Source organism: Pinus tabuliformis, chromosome 4_2 (assembly GCF_031772625.1).
Source record: "Pinus tabuliformis cultivar Carrire ecotype Pingquan chromosome 4_2, CPIR1, whole genome shotgun sequence".
NCBI classification, from domain to species: Eukaryota; Viridiplantae; Streptophyta; class Pinopsida; order Pinales; family Pinaceae; genus Pinus; species Pinus tabuliformis.
Genome location: NC_142304.1, coordinates 697669682 through 697688664, shown reverse-complemented (window position 1 = coordinate 697688664; position 18983 = coordinate 697669682). Strand labels below are relative to the sequence as shown.

The following is an 18983-nucleotide window of genomic DNA, read 5'->3' as shown; positions in this document are numbered from 1 at the left end:
CAGATCGAAGTATATCGAGCCACAGGAGCGAAGGTCTCCTCATAATCAACTCCCTCTACCTGCGAGAACCCTCTAGCCACAAACCTCGCTTTGAATTTCTCAATGCTGCCATCTGCAGCATGCTTTACCTTGTAAAGCCATCTGGAAGTAACCACGGATTTGCCCTCAGGCCTCGGCACCACCTCCCAAACATCATTCTTCATGATAGAAGAATACTCCTCCTGCATGGCCTCTCTCCAGACCTACTGGCTAGCTGCCTTCTCATAGCTAGAAGGCTCAGAGTCAAGGATGCTAGTAACCATCGCCATATAGCTACAAAACCTCTCAGGTGGTCTACTCTCTCTGACCGACCTCTTCGGCTCAGCAACAGATGTGGCATCTCTCAAGGTGTCCTGAAGCCACTTGGGCTTCCTCTTCCCTGAGCGCACTTCTCCCACTGGAGAATGAAACTCCTCCTCATCATCATCAGTAGCCTGAACTCCTGACTGTCTGTCTGCTGTCCTCCTGCCTGCTCCTGAACCTGTAAAAGCTGAGGTACCGTGTGAACTGTCCATCAGTGGACTCCCTAGTGAACTTCTCTGTGAACTGCTCTGCATGCTGCCCGGAGCACCACCCCTCTGGCTCGATGAGCCACTGCTCACTGACGGACCTGACATCCTCATAGATGTACCTCCTGATCCTTCTGATCCCTGCCCACTGGATCCCTGCGACTGACTCAACTGCTGCTGAGGGTCTGGCTGATCCAGATACTCTAACTCCCGTGACCTCCTAAAGGCCCTGTCCTCCTCGAACTTCACATCCCGTCTGACAACAACTCTCCTCTGTGCAGGAATGTAAATCCGAAAGGCCTTTGAGGTCTCACTGTAGCCCACAAAGATACCCTTCTCTGCGGTGGGCTCTAGTTTGGTCCTCTTCTCCTTGGGTATATAGGAGTATGTAATGCATCCAAAGATATGAAGATGACCAAGATCAGGCTTCTTCCCAGAGAAAGCCTCCTCCGGAGTCATGTGCCCCAAGGCACGATGCGAACTCCTGTTCTGCAAGTAAACAGCTGTGTTGCAGGCCTCTGCCCACAAGAACAATGGCAACCCCTGATCATGTAACATGGCTTTGGCAGCCCCTATGATGGATCTGTTCTTCCTCTCTACAACCCCGTTCTGCTGGGGGTTGTAAGGAACAGTGAACTCCCTCCTAATGCCTGCCTCCGCACAATAGTCAACAAACTCTCCAAGGGTGTACTCTCCTCCATTGTCCGACCTCAAGGACTTGATCTTTCGACCTGTCTGAGTCTCCACAAGAGCTCTGAACTCCTGAAACCGCTTGAAGACCTCACTCTTGGTCTTCAAAAAATAAATCCAGGTCCTCCTGGAGTGATCATCAATGAATAAAACATAGTACTCATATCCACTCAACGAAACATGAGACATCCGACCGCTCACATCGGAATGAATCAAATCAAGTATCCCCGTCGCTCTGCTGTCACTACTGGGAAAAGGGGATTTGGCAAACTTGCCCATCGCACAACCTCTGCAAGTATCAAAGTGATCAGTACTGAAATCTGGCACACCTGTGGTGATCTCTCGCAATGTCCTCAAGGCTCCATGATACATGTGTCCCATCCTGCGGTGCCAAATCTCACACAGCTGAGAACTGCTAGCTCTGTTGTCGGTACTACTGCTCAATGCCAAAAGGGGTTGGAATGCAAACTTGTACACCTTTGCATGGCGTACACCTATCATTCTAGCTGAATCAGCTGGAGTGCCCCTAGGATACATCAACACCTGTCCTCCCCTGAACAGTACCTCATATCCTCTGTCCTCCAAAGCTGAGACGGATATGAGGTTCTTCCTCATCCCTGGCACATAAAGAACATCTGACACTTTCAAGGGAGGTCTGGACTCCCTCTGAAATATCAGTGTACCCACCCCGACTGCTCTAACAACTCTGTCATCACCGAGTACTACCTCAATATCAGTGCCACTCTCTGAAAGCTCTGAGAAGTACTCCCAGACTCCTGTCATGTGATGTGAAGCCCCACTGTCCACATACCAGATACCTGAAGATGCTCCGCTAATCGAGGGAAAAGCATGCTCCCTCTGAACCTGTGTGGCAGGTGATCCTGCACTAGAGGACTCACACGTAGTGAACGCAAACTCCCGGTCAAAACGACCTGCAAAGTCCTCAATCTCTGCTGAAGCTGCCACGTCCTGGTTCTTCCCCTTCTTCTTCTTCTTCTCCGGACACACAACTGCATAGTGTCCCATCTTTTGACAATTCCAACACTTCACCTTGGAATAGTCCTTCTGTGTGTTCCCATGTTTACCTTTACCTTTGCCTTTGCCCCCACCACTACTTGTGGAAGCCTGCTTCTTTCCTTTGCCTTTCTTGCCTCCTGCCACCAGTGCTGCGTCCTCATCCTGCTCAACTGGCTTGGCTGCCCCAAGCTGTCCTTTCCTGATCTTTGTCTGAATGCAATCATCCCAAAACCTCTCCCATGTGGGAAGGGTCTCACGTGCACAAACCCCATCAGCAAAGTTCAACCATGAACGGGGGAGGCCATTCACTGCAATCCGCACCAACTCAGTGGGTGGAATGGCCTCTCCAATCGCTGCCAACTCATCTCTCACATTAGTAATCTTTGTGAGATATCCAGCTGCAGTATCATTACCCATCTTAATGTTCTTCAGCTTCTCCTTCAGGACCATCTTCCGGTTCTCATTGGTACTCTGGTAGAGATTGGACAATGTTGTCCACATCTCATGGGCATTGCTCTTTCCTCTCACATGAGGAATGCAATGGTCTTTGATTCCGTCTAGAATCAGCCTCTTACCCTTATTGTTCTTCTTTTTATACTCAGCCAACTGAGTAACATCAGTGGGCACAACAACAGGGTTCTGTGAGGTATGCACCATGATATCCCAGACTTCTGCCTCCTCAAAGATACTCTGCATTCTCTCCTTCCAAACGCTGTAATTTATATGCCCATCCAGCCTATCATCCACCCTCAATCCCAATGACATCCTGCTGTCCTAAAACTGAAAAATAGCACTGTTGTAGTAAAGATAAAACTGCTGTTTATGAAAAAATCAGCTTGCTGGAATTTTCTGAGTGAAAAATCAGCAACTGTAATTTTTCCTTTTTGCTGTCCCAAACCGCCCTTCAGCACTCAAGCTCTGATACCATGTAGAAATTTCTGTTTTTCCACCCCGGTTTTCAGTTTCTCCTTATTTCTCCCATGTAGTTAAATGCCCATTCCCATAACCATACATTTAACAGACTGAAAAAAATAAATATTGCTGAAAACACAAATTCTGGAAATTTTTCAGAATGCTGGAAATTGCAGAATTAAAAATCAGCAATCAAAAACAGCCATTAAAACACATTAAAACACTGATATTTTTGGTCATCGTGACCCTGGAAAAACCCCCTACAGCTCTTGGGGAAAACCAGTTTGAAAGCTCTTCTTTATTTCTGAAAATTGCCTTTTTACAGTGAGAATTATTCAGCAAAAAATCAGCAAGCAAATTTATAACTTATCTTCTTTCCCGTGCCTCACAGCAATCTGGAAATTACAGCAAACAGGACAGCAATAAATGTTGTACGGCCTTCGTTTTGTGTGCAGAAAAATCAGCAAACTGCTCCTCGATTTTTGTGCAGAAATCTGCCTTTCACTATGTGTTGAATCAGCTGTACAAATCTGCTCAACTGCTGCCTTGGAATGTGTGCCAAGCTGCTGTCTCCTTCTCCTCCCTGCTCAGAAATCTCTCTTGCTCTCTTGTTCTCCTTCTCCCAATCTGCTCATGAAAGAATGAATGACCTTTTCCTCCTTTTCCTCCTTTAATATAACTCCAAGTGACTTTTGGGTGATCCAAGTGACTTTTGGGTGATCTCTAAATCCAATGGCTGAAATAGATTTAGATCAATGGCTGAGATTAAATGCTCATTTAAATCTCACTTTCTATTTTTTAATTCACCCCACTTTAATAAAGACCCACTTAGTCATTTATTTCCAAAGTCACTTTTCCTTTCTAATTTTTCATTTACTTTAAAATTAGACTTAGTAACTTTATCACTTAAAGTCACTTTTAAATTAGATTTAACTTTATAAAATTATAAAGTCACTTTAGGAGAAAAATTAAATTCTTTTGGACACTTTTCCCTAGGCCAAAGATCAAAGCCTAAGGGAACCACCTGTCCTCCGGTACCAAATTTCAACAGATTTCTCAGCTTTATTGGAACAACGAGAAGCAGATTCAGGTACTGAAGCCTCCATTTGATTTCATTGTTGTCACGGATGTTGTTTATTTGGAGAATACTGTGGAGCCTTTGATTTCCACCATGAATGCCCTTTCTGGAGCGAATACTGTAATTCTATTAGGTTATCAGATACGATCTCCAGAAGCCCATCAGCTTTTTTGGCAGATTTGTCCTAATTATTTCACTGTGGAGAAAGTACCCCATGAGGATTTGCATCCGGAGTATGCGTATGAAGAAACTGATGTGTATATTCTCAGGAAAAAAATGACCTAAGTGTGGGTAAAACAAGGTTTTCCAGGGTTTAGGGGTGGGGCGCAAATTGTATATGGGTTATAAAGTAGAGGGCGCATAAAGTACCTAGCCCTGTTATGCAAAAACTCTGATCACGGTTGCTGATAGCTTAGCAATACAGACGCGAATTCCATTGTTCCGGTATCTTTCGGAGGCGTTTTAACAGTCTCCCACGGTGGTCTGTGTTCCTCCCTGCCATTTAATTCCCCAATTATTCCAGGTACTCACTTTCATGTTTGCAAAATTTTAGTTTTCTTCAAGAATCATTTGCTATGTGTTCATCTTGCATTTATTGGTTACCGAATCAGTGCGGATATCCATCCAGTGCATTTAGTCATGGATGTCTTCCTTAACTAATGATTACTGGACTGGATTGAATTGAATTGCTCTCAATAAATTTAGGGAGACATCTCTATTGGGGTATGCATCTGAAAGATGAAATTATTCTACTCTAAAACAGAAGGCCATTACATTTCGTGCTATTCTTCGTATACCTTTAAGCCTGGTGGGTTCCTGCTTGTCAATCTCAAACCCTAATTGACTTGTTATTCTCCACTGATAACGCCCATATATATACCAACAAATAATGTTCATTTTTCCTTTTTACCCTTTCTCCGAAGCCGAAGCAAATTGTAAGCCGCTTACTTTTCCTGAGACTGATAGACGAAGACCATTTCCATTTATTCATTTATATTTTTCACCGCGTCCTTTAAACTCCAAAAGCGTTACCTTTTGGATCTAATGCTCCATGCACCACAAGCAGTCCGCTTTCATGACATAGGCACTTTCGATTCGGCTGAGCTCCCGTGGCAGTGGGTTACTCTTCTGTCAAGATCACTCTGTGTCTCTGAGGATTGAAATTTGGTGGATTGTCCCAATTGCTTATTTCTTTCTTTGGGAGAATTGAAGCTCGGTGGATGGCTTGACATCTCACTTCCTTCACTGCTGAACCGGGACCCCGTTCGCAAAGACCATTTGATCTGATAATGGTTGGTATTAAATAAATGAACGTGTAGTATTTTTTTTCTTGGCTAGTCACATTATGTTTAGCAGAGATTTAATCCATTCTTCATATTAAATTGCATCTGGAATTACTGCCCAGTTTAGGTCAGCATTATGGAATCTTTTGATGTTTCTGTTCTGTTATATTCAGACCAAGGTATTGCTTGCTCACTCTTTATTAAAAGCACAACGGCATAGCCTTTTCTCTTATAATCACAAGAGGGGCTTCCTTTGTGGACGGTATTTTTTTCCTTTGGTCATTAAAGTCAGTTATCATGGGCTGTTCACTGATATTTCTTTCATGTCATGCAAAAATATAATGCTGAATTAAAAATTAAAAATTAGAGGCATCTTTGTTCAGGGAGCTCTTCCTCATTGGTCATTTAAGTCAGTAATCCATGGGCTGTACATTGAGATCTGTTTCAGGTCATTACACTGTTGTCATGCAGAAATGTAAGTTGTAACGTTGTTGAATTAAGAATTCAAATTGTAATTTAAAAAACTGTATACTAATATTTGATTTATCCAGCATTATGTTAAATAGACAGTATACGTCACCCTTACTTGGGAACTTTCGTGTATCTAGAGTTTTTGCGTCAGCTGAACTTTCTATCCACTACTAGACGTTCCAGTATATCCTGTATGCTTTAAGTTGCAAAATCACTTCTTTTCTGCCATATTTCTCTTGCTTTATATAGTTCCTTCTCCAATTTGTAAGAGTTTTGCTTGGTCTCACTTAATGATATTTATATTGTGACAGGAAAACATGTTTTAATTTGCAATTTTAATTGTCAGTTTTTTTGTTGAATATTTATGTTGAGCAAGTCCCAGGAGACAGATGACATATTACTGTGTCTTAAGATAACATAGAAGCCTCACTGAGTTGGCTGTAGATTGATTGAGTGAAAAACTGACTAAAGACCTCCATGCATACCAGGTATTGATGATATGCTAGGACAAGCGATATTCATCTTCATTTGCTGTGCCCTTGTTGCAAGATCCTGTCTCATGGAACTGTTGGTCTGATCAGTTATCTTTGTCCTCTGACACCTTACATATTTTGAATGTTTGTTAAAGTTGTTCATGCTCATTGGTTCTATGATCTATCATATCATTCCTCCCATTTGCTGGTATCTGTTATTGGTCTGTTGGACTGATCAACCATATTTATCTTTTTTTATTAAAACAACCATATTTATCCTATATTCATCTGCTTCCCAAATTAGTTTAAGTTGTGGCTTTTTTGTTTTGTCTGATTTCCATCCGGTGCCTGTGCTTTGATTTGAAACTTCGTTGTTTGTGTTAATTGTTGTGACTGCTTTCTCTGGGACCCTTGTCAGATTTTGGCCTCTCATACTGTCTGCCCCACTAATTGATATTTTTGCTGGTACTAAAATTTAACATACCCACATGTGTTTTCCAATACCTTTCTTTATGCCAAATAGTGTGGGTTTCAGTGCCAATAAAGTAGATTAAGTTCCATCATGGTTTCATCTATTTATTGCCACTTTCCAGTACATTTTGGTAATGAATTCATTTATTGATGAGTAAGAAATAACCAGATGAAAACCTTGTTTTCCCTATTCGTAAAGTTCTAAGGTAATTAAAAGGAGATACTTGTTATGTTTCTTAAATTCAATGTGGCAACATTTAGTCACTTAGTTTTATTCAGAGTTTGCAGATGATCTGTAATTTATTATGCATGGCTGATTGGTACTTCCTTTTCCCCTTCTTTGCAGGGGAAAGCTACAGGTCTATACTGTCTATGGCTTCCACAGTGCAACCGTGGCGGCAACAATTTCTCCTTACCCCGGAAGTGAACCAGGTCATTCTTGTGGCCATGTTTCCTCTTAGTCGCCAGGCTTCTCCATCGCTTACCTCGCATTTTCTCGTTCCTTTACACAGGACAATTAAAACAAAAAGTAGATTCTTTGGTTCAAATTTCTTTGGAGATTTGATCAAACATTGAAATTTCAGAAGTTGGGTTTATTGTGCATATGAAATGGCATGTGTTCATGCTTTTGAAATTTTACTCAGAGAAAAGAAAAGATGGATTTAGTATTGCATATGAATGAGATGTATTCTTCGTATATGCTTGGCCATCTATAGAGGTTTCTTGATTTTGGGTAATTAACTTAACCTCTTGATTTTGGGTAATTAACTTACTCTAAAATGAAATAAGACATTCAATGTGTTCCTGAAAAGTAATTGCACAATGCTCCAGTCCAAGAAAACAAGGTTTTCCACAAACCAATTAACTCTTCTAGAAAAGTTCAACAATTCCAATTTAATAATCCTATCGGCCTCTCTTTGTACCTTTTGGGACAATTGCTAGTAAAGTAACATTATATAAGTGAGTAGTTATAAGGAATTTAGTTTATAAGGTATAATGTGATCAATAGTTTTCAGTACTATGGTTATTTAGAAAACAGTTAGATCATGCAGGTTATTTAGAAAACAGTTAGATCACGCAGTTGGGTCTTGCAGTTTATTAAAAGAGATCAATGTTATTATACAATTGCACTGCAAAAATGATGAAATTATTCTAGTGTTATCATTTTTGTGCATATGTGTTGTGCTACATGTTCTATTTCACTATAGATTGCATCAAATCATTCTAATGCTTAACCCCCATGACATGCATATGCAGCATTCATCTCTTTACAGGCTCTAAAATTTTGCATCTGAAAGTGAACTTCAACATGGAAACATAAAGGACAATAGATGAAAAAATATCTTGTTCTCTAATTATAAATCACTGGAATGTAAAACAGGAGATCACATGACATGAAAGGATAAAATCTTGAAAATGGTAAAATTATTAATATTAACATTTTATGACTGACTTCTAGAATAAAGTAGGATAAATTGATGAAAAGAGCCGAATAATAAAAAAAGATATCAGGACAGTTATAGCAGAGGACTACCCGGGTGCTGCAAGATCAATGATTGAATCTGCAAAAGCAAATATTGTGATGCTGAAAACAGCACTGGCCTGGTCAACATCAACATACCAATCAGATATGCATCATACAAACATAAAAGGATATGGACTTCCTACAAAGTGTAAGAACACACCAGGAAAATAACTGAAGAAGCCTTCTCAAGCAGTTGTTTCCCTTTGTCTTTGGAATGCTTACTGATTGATTGCTGAGTCAATTAGTATCTATGCTTGACTTACATGTAAAATCGAGCAGAAAAAATTCTAATAAAGTGCAACAATAATGTATTAAGAAATTTGCAATGAAAAATTTTGAATATGCTTTAAAGATTGTTCACCTCATATATTAATCAATCAAGTTCATCTCAAACAATAGAGAGCATTAGATGGCCCACACTTTTAACCACTGCAATGTTGGAACCTAGTAGTTCTTTATCTTAGAACATTCAGTATAAATTAGAGACTTTTTGAAAATGTTTTAGCAAACTGACCCCAGCTTTGAAATCATGGAAAAAAAATACATGTCAGCATGTCACTAGAAATGTAACAACACATATCAACCACAAACCATAGCAAAGACAGTGTAACGTTATGGACAAGAACACACAACTGGATGAATTGGCTTACATTTTAATTTGAAACAATGCACCTATAAATGTTTTGGTACTCTACAAAAAATTGTGTGCAAGCTCTTATACTATGATTTCATGATTAAACTTTAAACAGAGGGGAGACCATAGCAAAGACACAGTTTAACGTTATGGACAAGAACACACAACTGGATGAATTGGCTTACATTTTAATTTGAAACAATGCACCTATAAATGTTTTGGTACTCTACAAAAAATTGTGTGCAAGCTCTTATACTATGATTTCATGATTAAATTTTAAACAGAGGGGAGCAATAACATATTGTAAAAATAGACAATACTAAATCGCTATCATACATTTAGGGTCAACATAGCAGATCCTGAATTAAAACAAAGAACGTCCAAAAAATCAAAGATCGTCCTGACTTACATTGTGAATTGTCAACCATATAGCAGTCCCAAACTGCTATACTTTCTTAACCAATAACAGCACTAAAAATCAATTAACAACTCAAGACTTGCACCATAAATGTGTTTTCAACTTCCATTTTATTATGGCTTTTATATTAGTTCTGGTCATATCATGAGCATGAAAAGAAAACACATGCTCAATAATGCATAAAATAAGACAAATAAGATAAGATAATTTTATTAATGTCTAACAAATGACCACAAAAGTAGGTCAATAGGACTGAAGAAATGTACAATACGTATGAAACCAATGTGGGAGTACAGGTGCAGCTACTAGAAAATGTTGAACATAACATAAATAAAGAAAGAAAGAAATTGTAGTGTTGCCATGACATGCATATATAAGACTGGTATGATACAAAATAATCAATAGCCTTCCAAGAAAGAACGAGTGGGATAGGAAGATGTAGCAATGGAGCTAAAGATGTCAAGGGCCCCTGAATCTAATGGTCGATGGCGATGGTGGAGAACCAGGCACTGGCTCACAGTCAGAGTCCCCTCGAACCAGCGGTGGGTCCGACTATATGATCCCAATGGGAGATGTAGGAGGGAGGAATACTCCTAGCATTCAAGGTAGAAAGAAAAAAACTCTGAATAGATCATCAATTGCTCCTATGGAAATGGGAGGTAGTCGGACAAGCAAGGGCCACACTACTCTAGAATTCTCTGGATCTGGTCCTTTTGCTGCTCTGAGGGCGTTTGTGGCTTATAAATTAGGAATTGCATCTATAAATCATATAAAGGCAAAATCTAGCCTAGTGCATGGTTAATATTCCTTATTTGTAACAGCCAAAGAAATTTATTTCCTAAATTAACCCTCATCTCTATTGAAATACCTTTGTTCCCTTGTTGTTGAATATCATCAAAAGACCTTTTCCTTGGCTGCTATATGATATTGTGCACCTTCTTATTGCATATCAATCAAACCCTAACTTATAGCAGTCTTATATTTGGTCTAGGCATAATAGAGTATTTGAACCCCAGTATAGAACATCTAGGCCTTTTTAGGCCCCACCGGTACGCTAGGCCATATCAAAGACCCATTTATCCATCATCTTAAGCCATAGCATTTAGAATATCCTTTAGGTGACCTAGTGAAGCCTCCTTTGCGGTTCAATACCACTAAAAAGCAAGAAAAGTATTGTTGAGGTAGACTTTGCACCGAGCCTACTAGATTTTGCAACAATAGTACCTTCCTACTTCCAACTACAAATCAACCTTATACCAAAATTCCATCGTGATTTGTTACCTAACATCTACCAAAGAACCAAACCTACCAGCCTTACTCCTAAAGAAGAAGGACCATGAAATCTAGAAATTATGAGGGGCTTATATGATATCACATAAGCGAAACAGACCCCTAACTTTGCCAACAAGTTGGGCTGAAACCAATATGTGTCACATCAAGACTTGCCAAGGAGATGAACCCTCCACACATCTAACCACCCATTCAGCAACCACAATGTTGTCATAAGTCCCAACATCAATTAGACCAAGGCCTCCCTCATCTTTGGACATGACGCAAGTATCCCAAGTTACCATGGCGAGACCATGAGACCCACTATATTTGGTGCATAAATACGAGTGCAAAATCTACTCCAGTAGATGAAACCAAATCCTATCAGGGAGTCAACATGACATGTAGTACATATGTGGGACTTGAAGAATTAAACTCACCACAAACAACTTACCTACGAAGGGGAAATTCTTGCACTACAAAAAACATTGTTAATTTTAGGTATGTTCTATGCTTAGAGCAATTTATTTCAATTTTCACAGTTAGCTCAATATCTTTTCCAGAGTAGCAATCACATCAGTATAATAGTAAATTGCAGATAGAACATAAACATAAATCGCAGAAGACAAGCCAAGACAAGAGGACACAAGATGTGGCACTAGCCAGGGACAAACATTCAACAGAGAGAGAGAGAGAGATAGTACATATACAACAGAAGTCAACACTTTGATTTATCTAAATAAGAGCATAGATCATCTCTAAGAAGATGATACATGAGGTAGTTGAACTCAGTTGAAGACATGACGCTTCAACTGATTCTCCAAGGTGACTCCATCACCATGTTGCACCTATCATTGTGCTGCACCTCATCATCATGCTACACCTCACTGTGTTGCACCATGTTGCACCCATCATCACTGTGCTGCATTTCATCATGCTTCATTAATCATGACTGTACCCATCACTGTATTGCATCATGTATGATTGTTGTCCCATGTACCATTGCTGCACCATCTACCATTGACACTGCTCTACACCATGCTGCACCATTACTTCTATCATGCTGCCACACTGCTCTAGTCATGTTGTCACACTACCTTAGCTGCTGGCTATGGCCTTTGGCCTAGCCCAGCAGCAAGATAGACAATGATCCCACAGCCTTAAGATACACACAAGGCTGTCATCAACATGTACAATGCTTATTTGTGTGTTATAGGAGCTTCTTCTCATCAACCTAGGGAGGTTTCTCATTGTTGTAGCAGTTCCTTTAGCCAACTCTAAACTGCTGATGAGAACCTCTTGTGACAACGATTAGGATCTCCTCATAAAACATCTGAAGAGACCTCTCCTATCAAACTGATCCAAAACAGGTCAAAGCAATGACCCAACACAAGTCACTAATGGAGAAGAATACATACTTCTGCACTTCTATTCATGGGCAGTGTTTTGGTCACTGGTTAGGGCTCCCACTGTAACCTACAGCAACCCAACAATCATGCCCAAAACACACCTTAAATTATGCGGCCTCCTCTCCTCTCCAAGTTAAGTGACCTCGTTGTTTGAGGAGGCACCTACAACTCCTTGTATAGGGATGTTTGACCCAATAACTACAAGCTTGTGGCCTAATCACAACAGGAAGGTCCCTCGCTCGGCCTGTTTCTAGAGGATATCCATGCGTTTTCTAGCCCAAAACAGTCCCTAATTATTGCGGCCCTCCAGCAAGGTACTTCAGCCCTCCTTCCAGCACTCGGTCACTTGAAATTGGCCTCCAAACATCCCTTCAAACCCTCGCTGGCCTGTCTTTCTTGCTGCGGCCCTCAATAGAAGTATTCCCCTCTTCTACAAGCTTCTTTCTTGTATTGTGTTGCACAAATGGACAACGTCTTCCTTGACAGTGTATTGGATTAGGGCAGACTGCGTCTTCCTTGCTAGGGCATCATCTAGGACTGCGTTTAGACTTCAAGCTTAGGCTCCTTCCTTACTGCGTTTAGGGCTTCCTCCTCTTAGAGTTCTCTTCCACTAAAAGCCAAAACAAGTGGAGAGAAATGAAGAGTGAAGTGTGTGTACAAAGACTATCAAGTCACCTCCTTTTATACTAAAACGTTGAGCACATATGGGGGTTATTTGGTTGTTGGCCGACCTTGACGAATTGTCCCATAACACAAATAAATTCATATCTTCATGAATATTTATCGGAATTGGATGATCTTTAGATCAATCCTACACCTCCCAATGAGAGGGATCCAAGAAAAATATCAGTTGCCACAAATAAGATGACCCACATGGAGCTTGGCCCTAGTTGCCAATTTTAACAAACATAACTTACACTACAATATATTTCGGAACCAATACCACATAGCAATTGAAGAGAGGTCAACACCAAATGGAATACAAAGATATTTCAAAATAAAACCTAGTTGAACAAACTTCCAAGCAACTGGAATCCAAATAGGCATATCATCAAGACCCACTAACCAATAGTCAGTTTTTTGGCAACTAACAATATCCCATGATACCTTATAAAACACTAAAAGGCAATCCCTATTAGCTAAGGCAGACTCTTAATCAAAAGCAATTGACAAAAGAGAGACATCCGCAAAATGGTTATTAACCATCTCATCTCCCTCAACAGAGAAAAACCTCTAACTTCTAAGTCGACCATTGCATACAAGCTACCTCCAACAAACATCTAAGATCATCAACCATCAATATATAAAGATAAGGATCAAATGGACACCCTTGCCTGATAGATTTGTGAAGGTGGATGTGGAGAGACAATACATTATTGACCGAAACAAAAGTTGAGGCACATGAAAACAATGTCTTAATCGTATTGCCCCAAGGGTTAGCTCAGTTGGTCAAAATCAGTGCCTCGTCGATCGGGAGGTCACAGGGTCCATTCTCCTCGAAGCCCTTGGGTTTAGGCCTAGCTAGTGGGCCGCGAGGCTAGATTCCCTTCGGGGTCGATCAACCCAGATTTTTCGTGGACGTAGCGCCACCTATTGACCAGGATGTCGGTGAACCACAGCCTACCAAAAAAAAATGTGTTAATCGTATTAACAAATCATGAACAAAACCCAAGGTAGGGCAATGTATCGATGATAAATATCCAATAAATACGATCAAAAGTGCTTGTTGATCGAACTCCCTAGCCCACTCCACAATGTCTCAACCTAACAAAACTGTATCCAAAATAAACCATTTCCGCACAAAGCCTATCTGCTCCCAGTGAACAAATTTTCAAGCCACATTCTCCACTCCCATATCAAATGTCTTGGCCATAATTTTATAGGCAATGCACAATAAAGCTATCTGATGCCACCCACTAATATAATATCTACTTGAATTCTTCGGAATAAGCTTGATCAAGCCCTAATTAAGTGGCTTCAAAAGAATCTCTACAGAAAATACCTCATTAACATGACTACAAAAATCCTCCCCAATTATATCGCACATCATCTTGTAAAGCTCAAACGGTGGACCATCAATACTTGAGGATTTCCCATTCTACATAGAAGAGAGAGTAGCAAAACAAATTTCCTTTATGAGTTCTCTTTCCAACCTATCTTAGTCTCTAACTAAAACCTTATCAGGAACCATTGTGTAGCAAGCACCCCTAGCACCAATACCGAACCTAACAAATGGCAAGTAGAAAAAATCTACCAAAAATGATCATTAAACATACCTGTCATCTTAACTAGATACTCCTCAAACATCTCATCAGCTCAACATAGACCAAGTATCCTATTAGCTTGTCGCACAGATTATCACGACAACGCTCAGACCGGGGGCTGTCACCATGATCCCCGATCTCTCCGTTTAAGCCTGTCTCTCGTGGCTAAGGGGGGTAGACCCTATGGGATAATGGATGACCAACTGGAGACCAGTTGGGTTGGGAGACACGAGGGGAAACAAGCACTTAATTGATTTTTATTAAGTTAATGGACCAGTGCCTTATGAAATGAATGATGAAACGATTATTTATCAAATGCTGCAGAGATACGAGCTCATCAACAATCATTTACCATCAAACAAAGCTTAACTTTTTACCAAATGCGAGATAATCAATAAATGCTTAATGGCTTAATGATACTCCAGCAGTTAAAAGTGCTTTAAACAACCACGTAAAATGCTAACCAGAGATCACATTCATGTAGTTAATCTTCAGATGAACATTAAAGCATGTTAAACATTAATTTCCACATCAAAATTTTAGCCTCAGCATAAAAGATAAAACATCAGAAATTCCTGAGCCAAGACTGAAATTGGCAAAAAATTTCCCAAAATATTTTTATATTTTTCAGATAAAACAAAATTTAAAACTAAATGAAACCTTATATTTTTATTTATTTTTTTATTTTATTTTTTTTGAATTTTTTTTTTATTTACTTCAAACAAAATTAAATCTAAACTATAAGGGAATAAACTCTTTATGCTTTTTAAAGTTTTATAATTTTTATGGTTTTTTTTATTATTATATTTTTAAACGAAAAAACTCAACAAAATAACTTAAATCCTAATCCAAATCTTAAAACTAAAGTCTCATAAAAGAAAAGCTTTTTGATCTTTTATGAATTTATATTTTTTTTTTTATTTGATTTTTGAATTTACTTTAAAATTAAAACAAAGCTAAACATTAATCATTCTAAATATTAAAACTAAACTAAAATCTAAAACATAACCTAACCAAAATCTAATCTAAATACACTAACACAACATATTTATTTTTTGTACTTTTTGATTTATTAAAAAAAATAAAACATAACTAAAACTAAACGTAACTATATATGAAGACTATAAGCTAAACTAAAATGCAATCTAATATATATAAAAAGTAAAATTTATAAAGTCTAAAACTAGGAAATAATCAAAATTAAGATCTATTAAAAAAAAAAATTCCTTTTGAACTTTTTATTTTCCTTTTTTATGAAATAATTCAAAATTCAAAAAACCCTAAACTAAACTATTAAAAATAAAATCTAAGAAAACAGAACCGCTAATACACATAAAAATTAAAATTAAAATTAAAATCTAAACTAACTATGCTACTCTTCTAATCTAAAACGCATTACCCAAAAGGAATTTTTATTATGCGTTTGCAGGCATATGTTTGACAGCGGCGATGGGATTGGAATCAATTCAGAAGGAAGAAAACAGACGAGGCAGTGTGGAAGAGGCACCACGAGCTGGGGATTAGACGCAGGCGGAGAGGCAATAGTTTATTGCAGAAATGACAGCGCTTGGAGGAATGAAAAATTCTGCTGGAACGGAGAAGTTGACTGCGTATTGAATGCAAGAAAATGCATGGAACAGCAAAAGAGAATGGAATGGCAGCGGTGGGGAAGTATCAGCCAGCGGGTGAGGGACTTCGGCAACAAAACGTGAGCATGCAGTGGATAAGCAAGTAGCAGGATGTCACGTACAGGAGCAGAGAAGGCGTAAATGGCAGCTGGACGGTAAAGGACGAGGCCGCTGGATTTTTCTGTGTGATTGGAGACTGCTGGCAGCATACAGTCTACGTTGGAAATTGATGGGGAGCCTGTTGCAGGCCCAGGGCAGCACAAAAAAAAAATCTTTTTTTTTTCGAACAAACTCCCTGCAAACAATGAAACGCCAGTAGGCAGATAACTGACCCTCTTTAGATAGATTGAAAACCTGTACCTGCAACCTGAAATCAATGAAAACAAGCAAGCAGAATCTGAAAACGTAAAAAATAAATGAAAACCTATAAACCCTAAGAACCAGCTAAAATTATTTACAGCTTTGTGACTCTACAAAAGCCAGATTTGTCAATGATCCACAAAAATATTTCAAAATTTTTTAGATTTACAATGAGATACTTTAGAAAAACCCTCATGCATTCATAAAATAAACTTAAATGATAAAACCAGGATCGAAACTAGCTGGGCTCTGCAAGAAAATGCTTTATGGGAGTTGGCTGGTTCAGCCGAGAACTTCCCCAAACGCCCACTGATCTTTTCAATAAGGGTTTCCTGCACAGCTCACTTCAACCATCAATAAAGAGGGAAAAAACAATACTAGATTCCAGATACAATGGAGATACCTGCCATTATTTCAGAAATCTTATTACCATTCAAACCCTAGTAAGTGAACAAGATACCTGTGTTCAACAATACTCTACATCAAGCTATTACTAATGGCTGAAAAATAAAAATATGCAGAAAATAAAACAGCTCACAGCACTTCAGGAGAGTAACACCAACCAGATTTCAACCCCAAAGTCTTTCTTTATTAGCACCAAAAATGACTACAAGAGAGCTTTCTTTAGCACCAGACTCTCAGATCTAATTTGATCTCAAATGACCCCTAGCACCCTATTTAAAGGAAAAATTCCCAACGGCTAATTCGAGTAATCCATGTCAAACTAATCTCGACCGTCAATGAGGATCAAGATATCTTTTAATCTCATCCGTCGAATTTTTAAATGCATTTTAATATATTAAAAATTGAAATTCTGCGTTTATTTACTCAAAAATTTTGACTTATTATTATTTTATTATTTTTAGAATTTTTATTTTATTTTATTTTATTTTATTAATTTTTAAATTTTTAAATTTTGTTATTATTTTATTTTTATTTTTATTTTTTTTATTTTTTTTATTTTTTTTATTTTTTTTATTTTTTTATTTTTTATTTTTTATTTTTTTTAATTTTTTATTATTTATATCTTTTATTTATTGTTTTTTTATTTTTTCAATTTTTAATTTTTATTTTTAAATGGATCCTCAAACTTAGCCTTTGGAAAAATCACCTAGGGGCTAGGACTTAGGACTTGGGACTTAGGACCTATGAGGGGATCAAAACATTTCTTAACCCTCAAGACACTTTACATCATGACTTTTACAATTTTACATCTCAAGGGGGAAAACCCATTTGACATAGACCCTCATAGACCACCCAGTTCTGCGACACAACTATAATCTAGCAGATCAACATACTAGGATTCTCCTAAGATTCTAATGACAAAATTCATTCCGGCTTTGGGGTTAGGCTGAAGGAAAACTCTGTCGATCATGGATCGGTGAGACAAAAAACCTTCCGGAACGTAGATTATCACTAGAAAATTAGGTCCACCTAGTCAATTTACATACATGACTCAGCGCTGCTAAGACTATTTACAATTTACACATGCAGACTGGGTTTACAACATAATATGATCAGGACGACGATGACTGTCGAATGGCATGGACACGTCAATCAAGCGCTATCCCTTTTGCAAAAAAAAGGGGGTGTACTGCTATGGGAAGTTGACACGTAGTGGTCAACATAGCTACCACCACCTTTTTGGGAAATCAAAAAAGAACTTAGATTCCATGTCACCCTTCTAAATCCATAGTAATCAAGCATGAACCCAAGTCCCTCGCTCAATATATTGCTCCTTTTGCACCACTATCTAAAGACGAGTTGCATCCTCCCAAACAGTAAGGTTATGCAAGTCTTCCTCCAAAACAATATGGACCTTCTCTCACAACTTCCTAGAAGCTCTCTCCTATGCTTTCACACAATCATGCAACCCCACCACCTCATAGTTGCCTCCCACCATGACAACCAACCTCTATCCCCGCAAGGATGAGAAAAAAGGTTTTGTTACCCACCATCAGTGGGTGACCCCTATAGGAGAAATTTTCTTCTAGATTTTTCTTAAGCCAACAGCCACCTAATAGCTTGACGTGCTACTATTCTCCGCTACCTGAGCCAGCCATTATGTGCCATCACTTATCTATTATGATCGTATGTTTGAAGGTGGGTTTTCCAACCCCTAAAGTATGATTTTTCATTATGTAATTAGGTGTTTATGATAGTTTTTCTTTGGCACATTTGGACATGGATTAGTGGGGGGATTCAGTGAAAAGAACAAGCTTTGACTTGCATTCTTGTTCCCTTACCTCATCTTGGAGATTAATCTTGGATCCTAGTCCTGTGGGATCTCCTCTATGAGTTTTAGCTTTAGGAGTGGCACTACACCCCGATTTTGGTTGTGGTCCCGCTTCCCGACACCATATATCTCACTCCCCTTTGATTACAAACCCTTTTTCACATTTTCCCATCTCGGTCCACATTTTTCCACTGGGTCTGTTACTGCGAAAACAACCAAGGGTCCTAGGAGAGGTTCCTATAGAGCAACTACCAAGTCAAGTGGCAACAATGGAGTAATAGCCCACTATCACCTCAG

The 18983-nt window shown here is 38.9% G+C and overlaps 1 protein-coding gene across 1 annotated transcript in view; it reads right to left on the bottom strand.

The window, feature by feature from the left end:
* Nucleotides 1-18983, bottom strand: part of LOC149171397 (uncharacterized) — a 421147-nt gene that overhangs the window by 227622 nt on the left and 174542 nt on the right. The window contains 2 exon segments of the mRNA XM_089424078.1: nucleotides 8478-8545; nucleotides 8629-8689. Of these exon segments, the coding sequence (XP_089280204.1) occupies nucleotides 8478-8545; nucleotides 8629-8689 (129 nt within the window).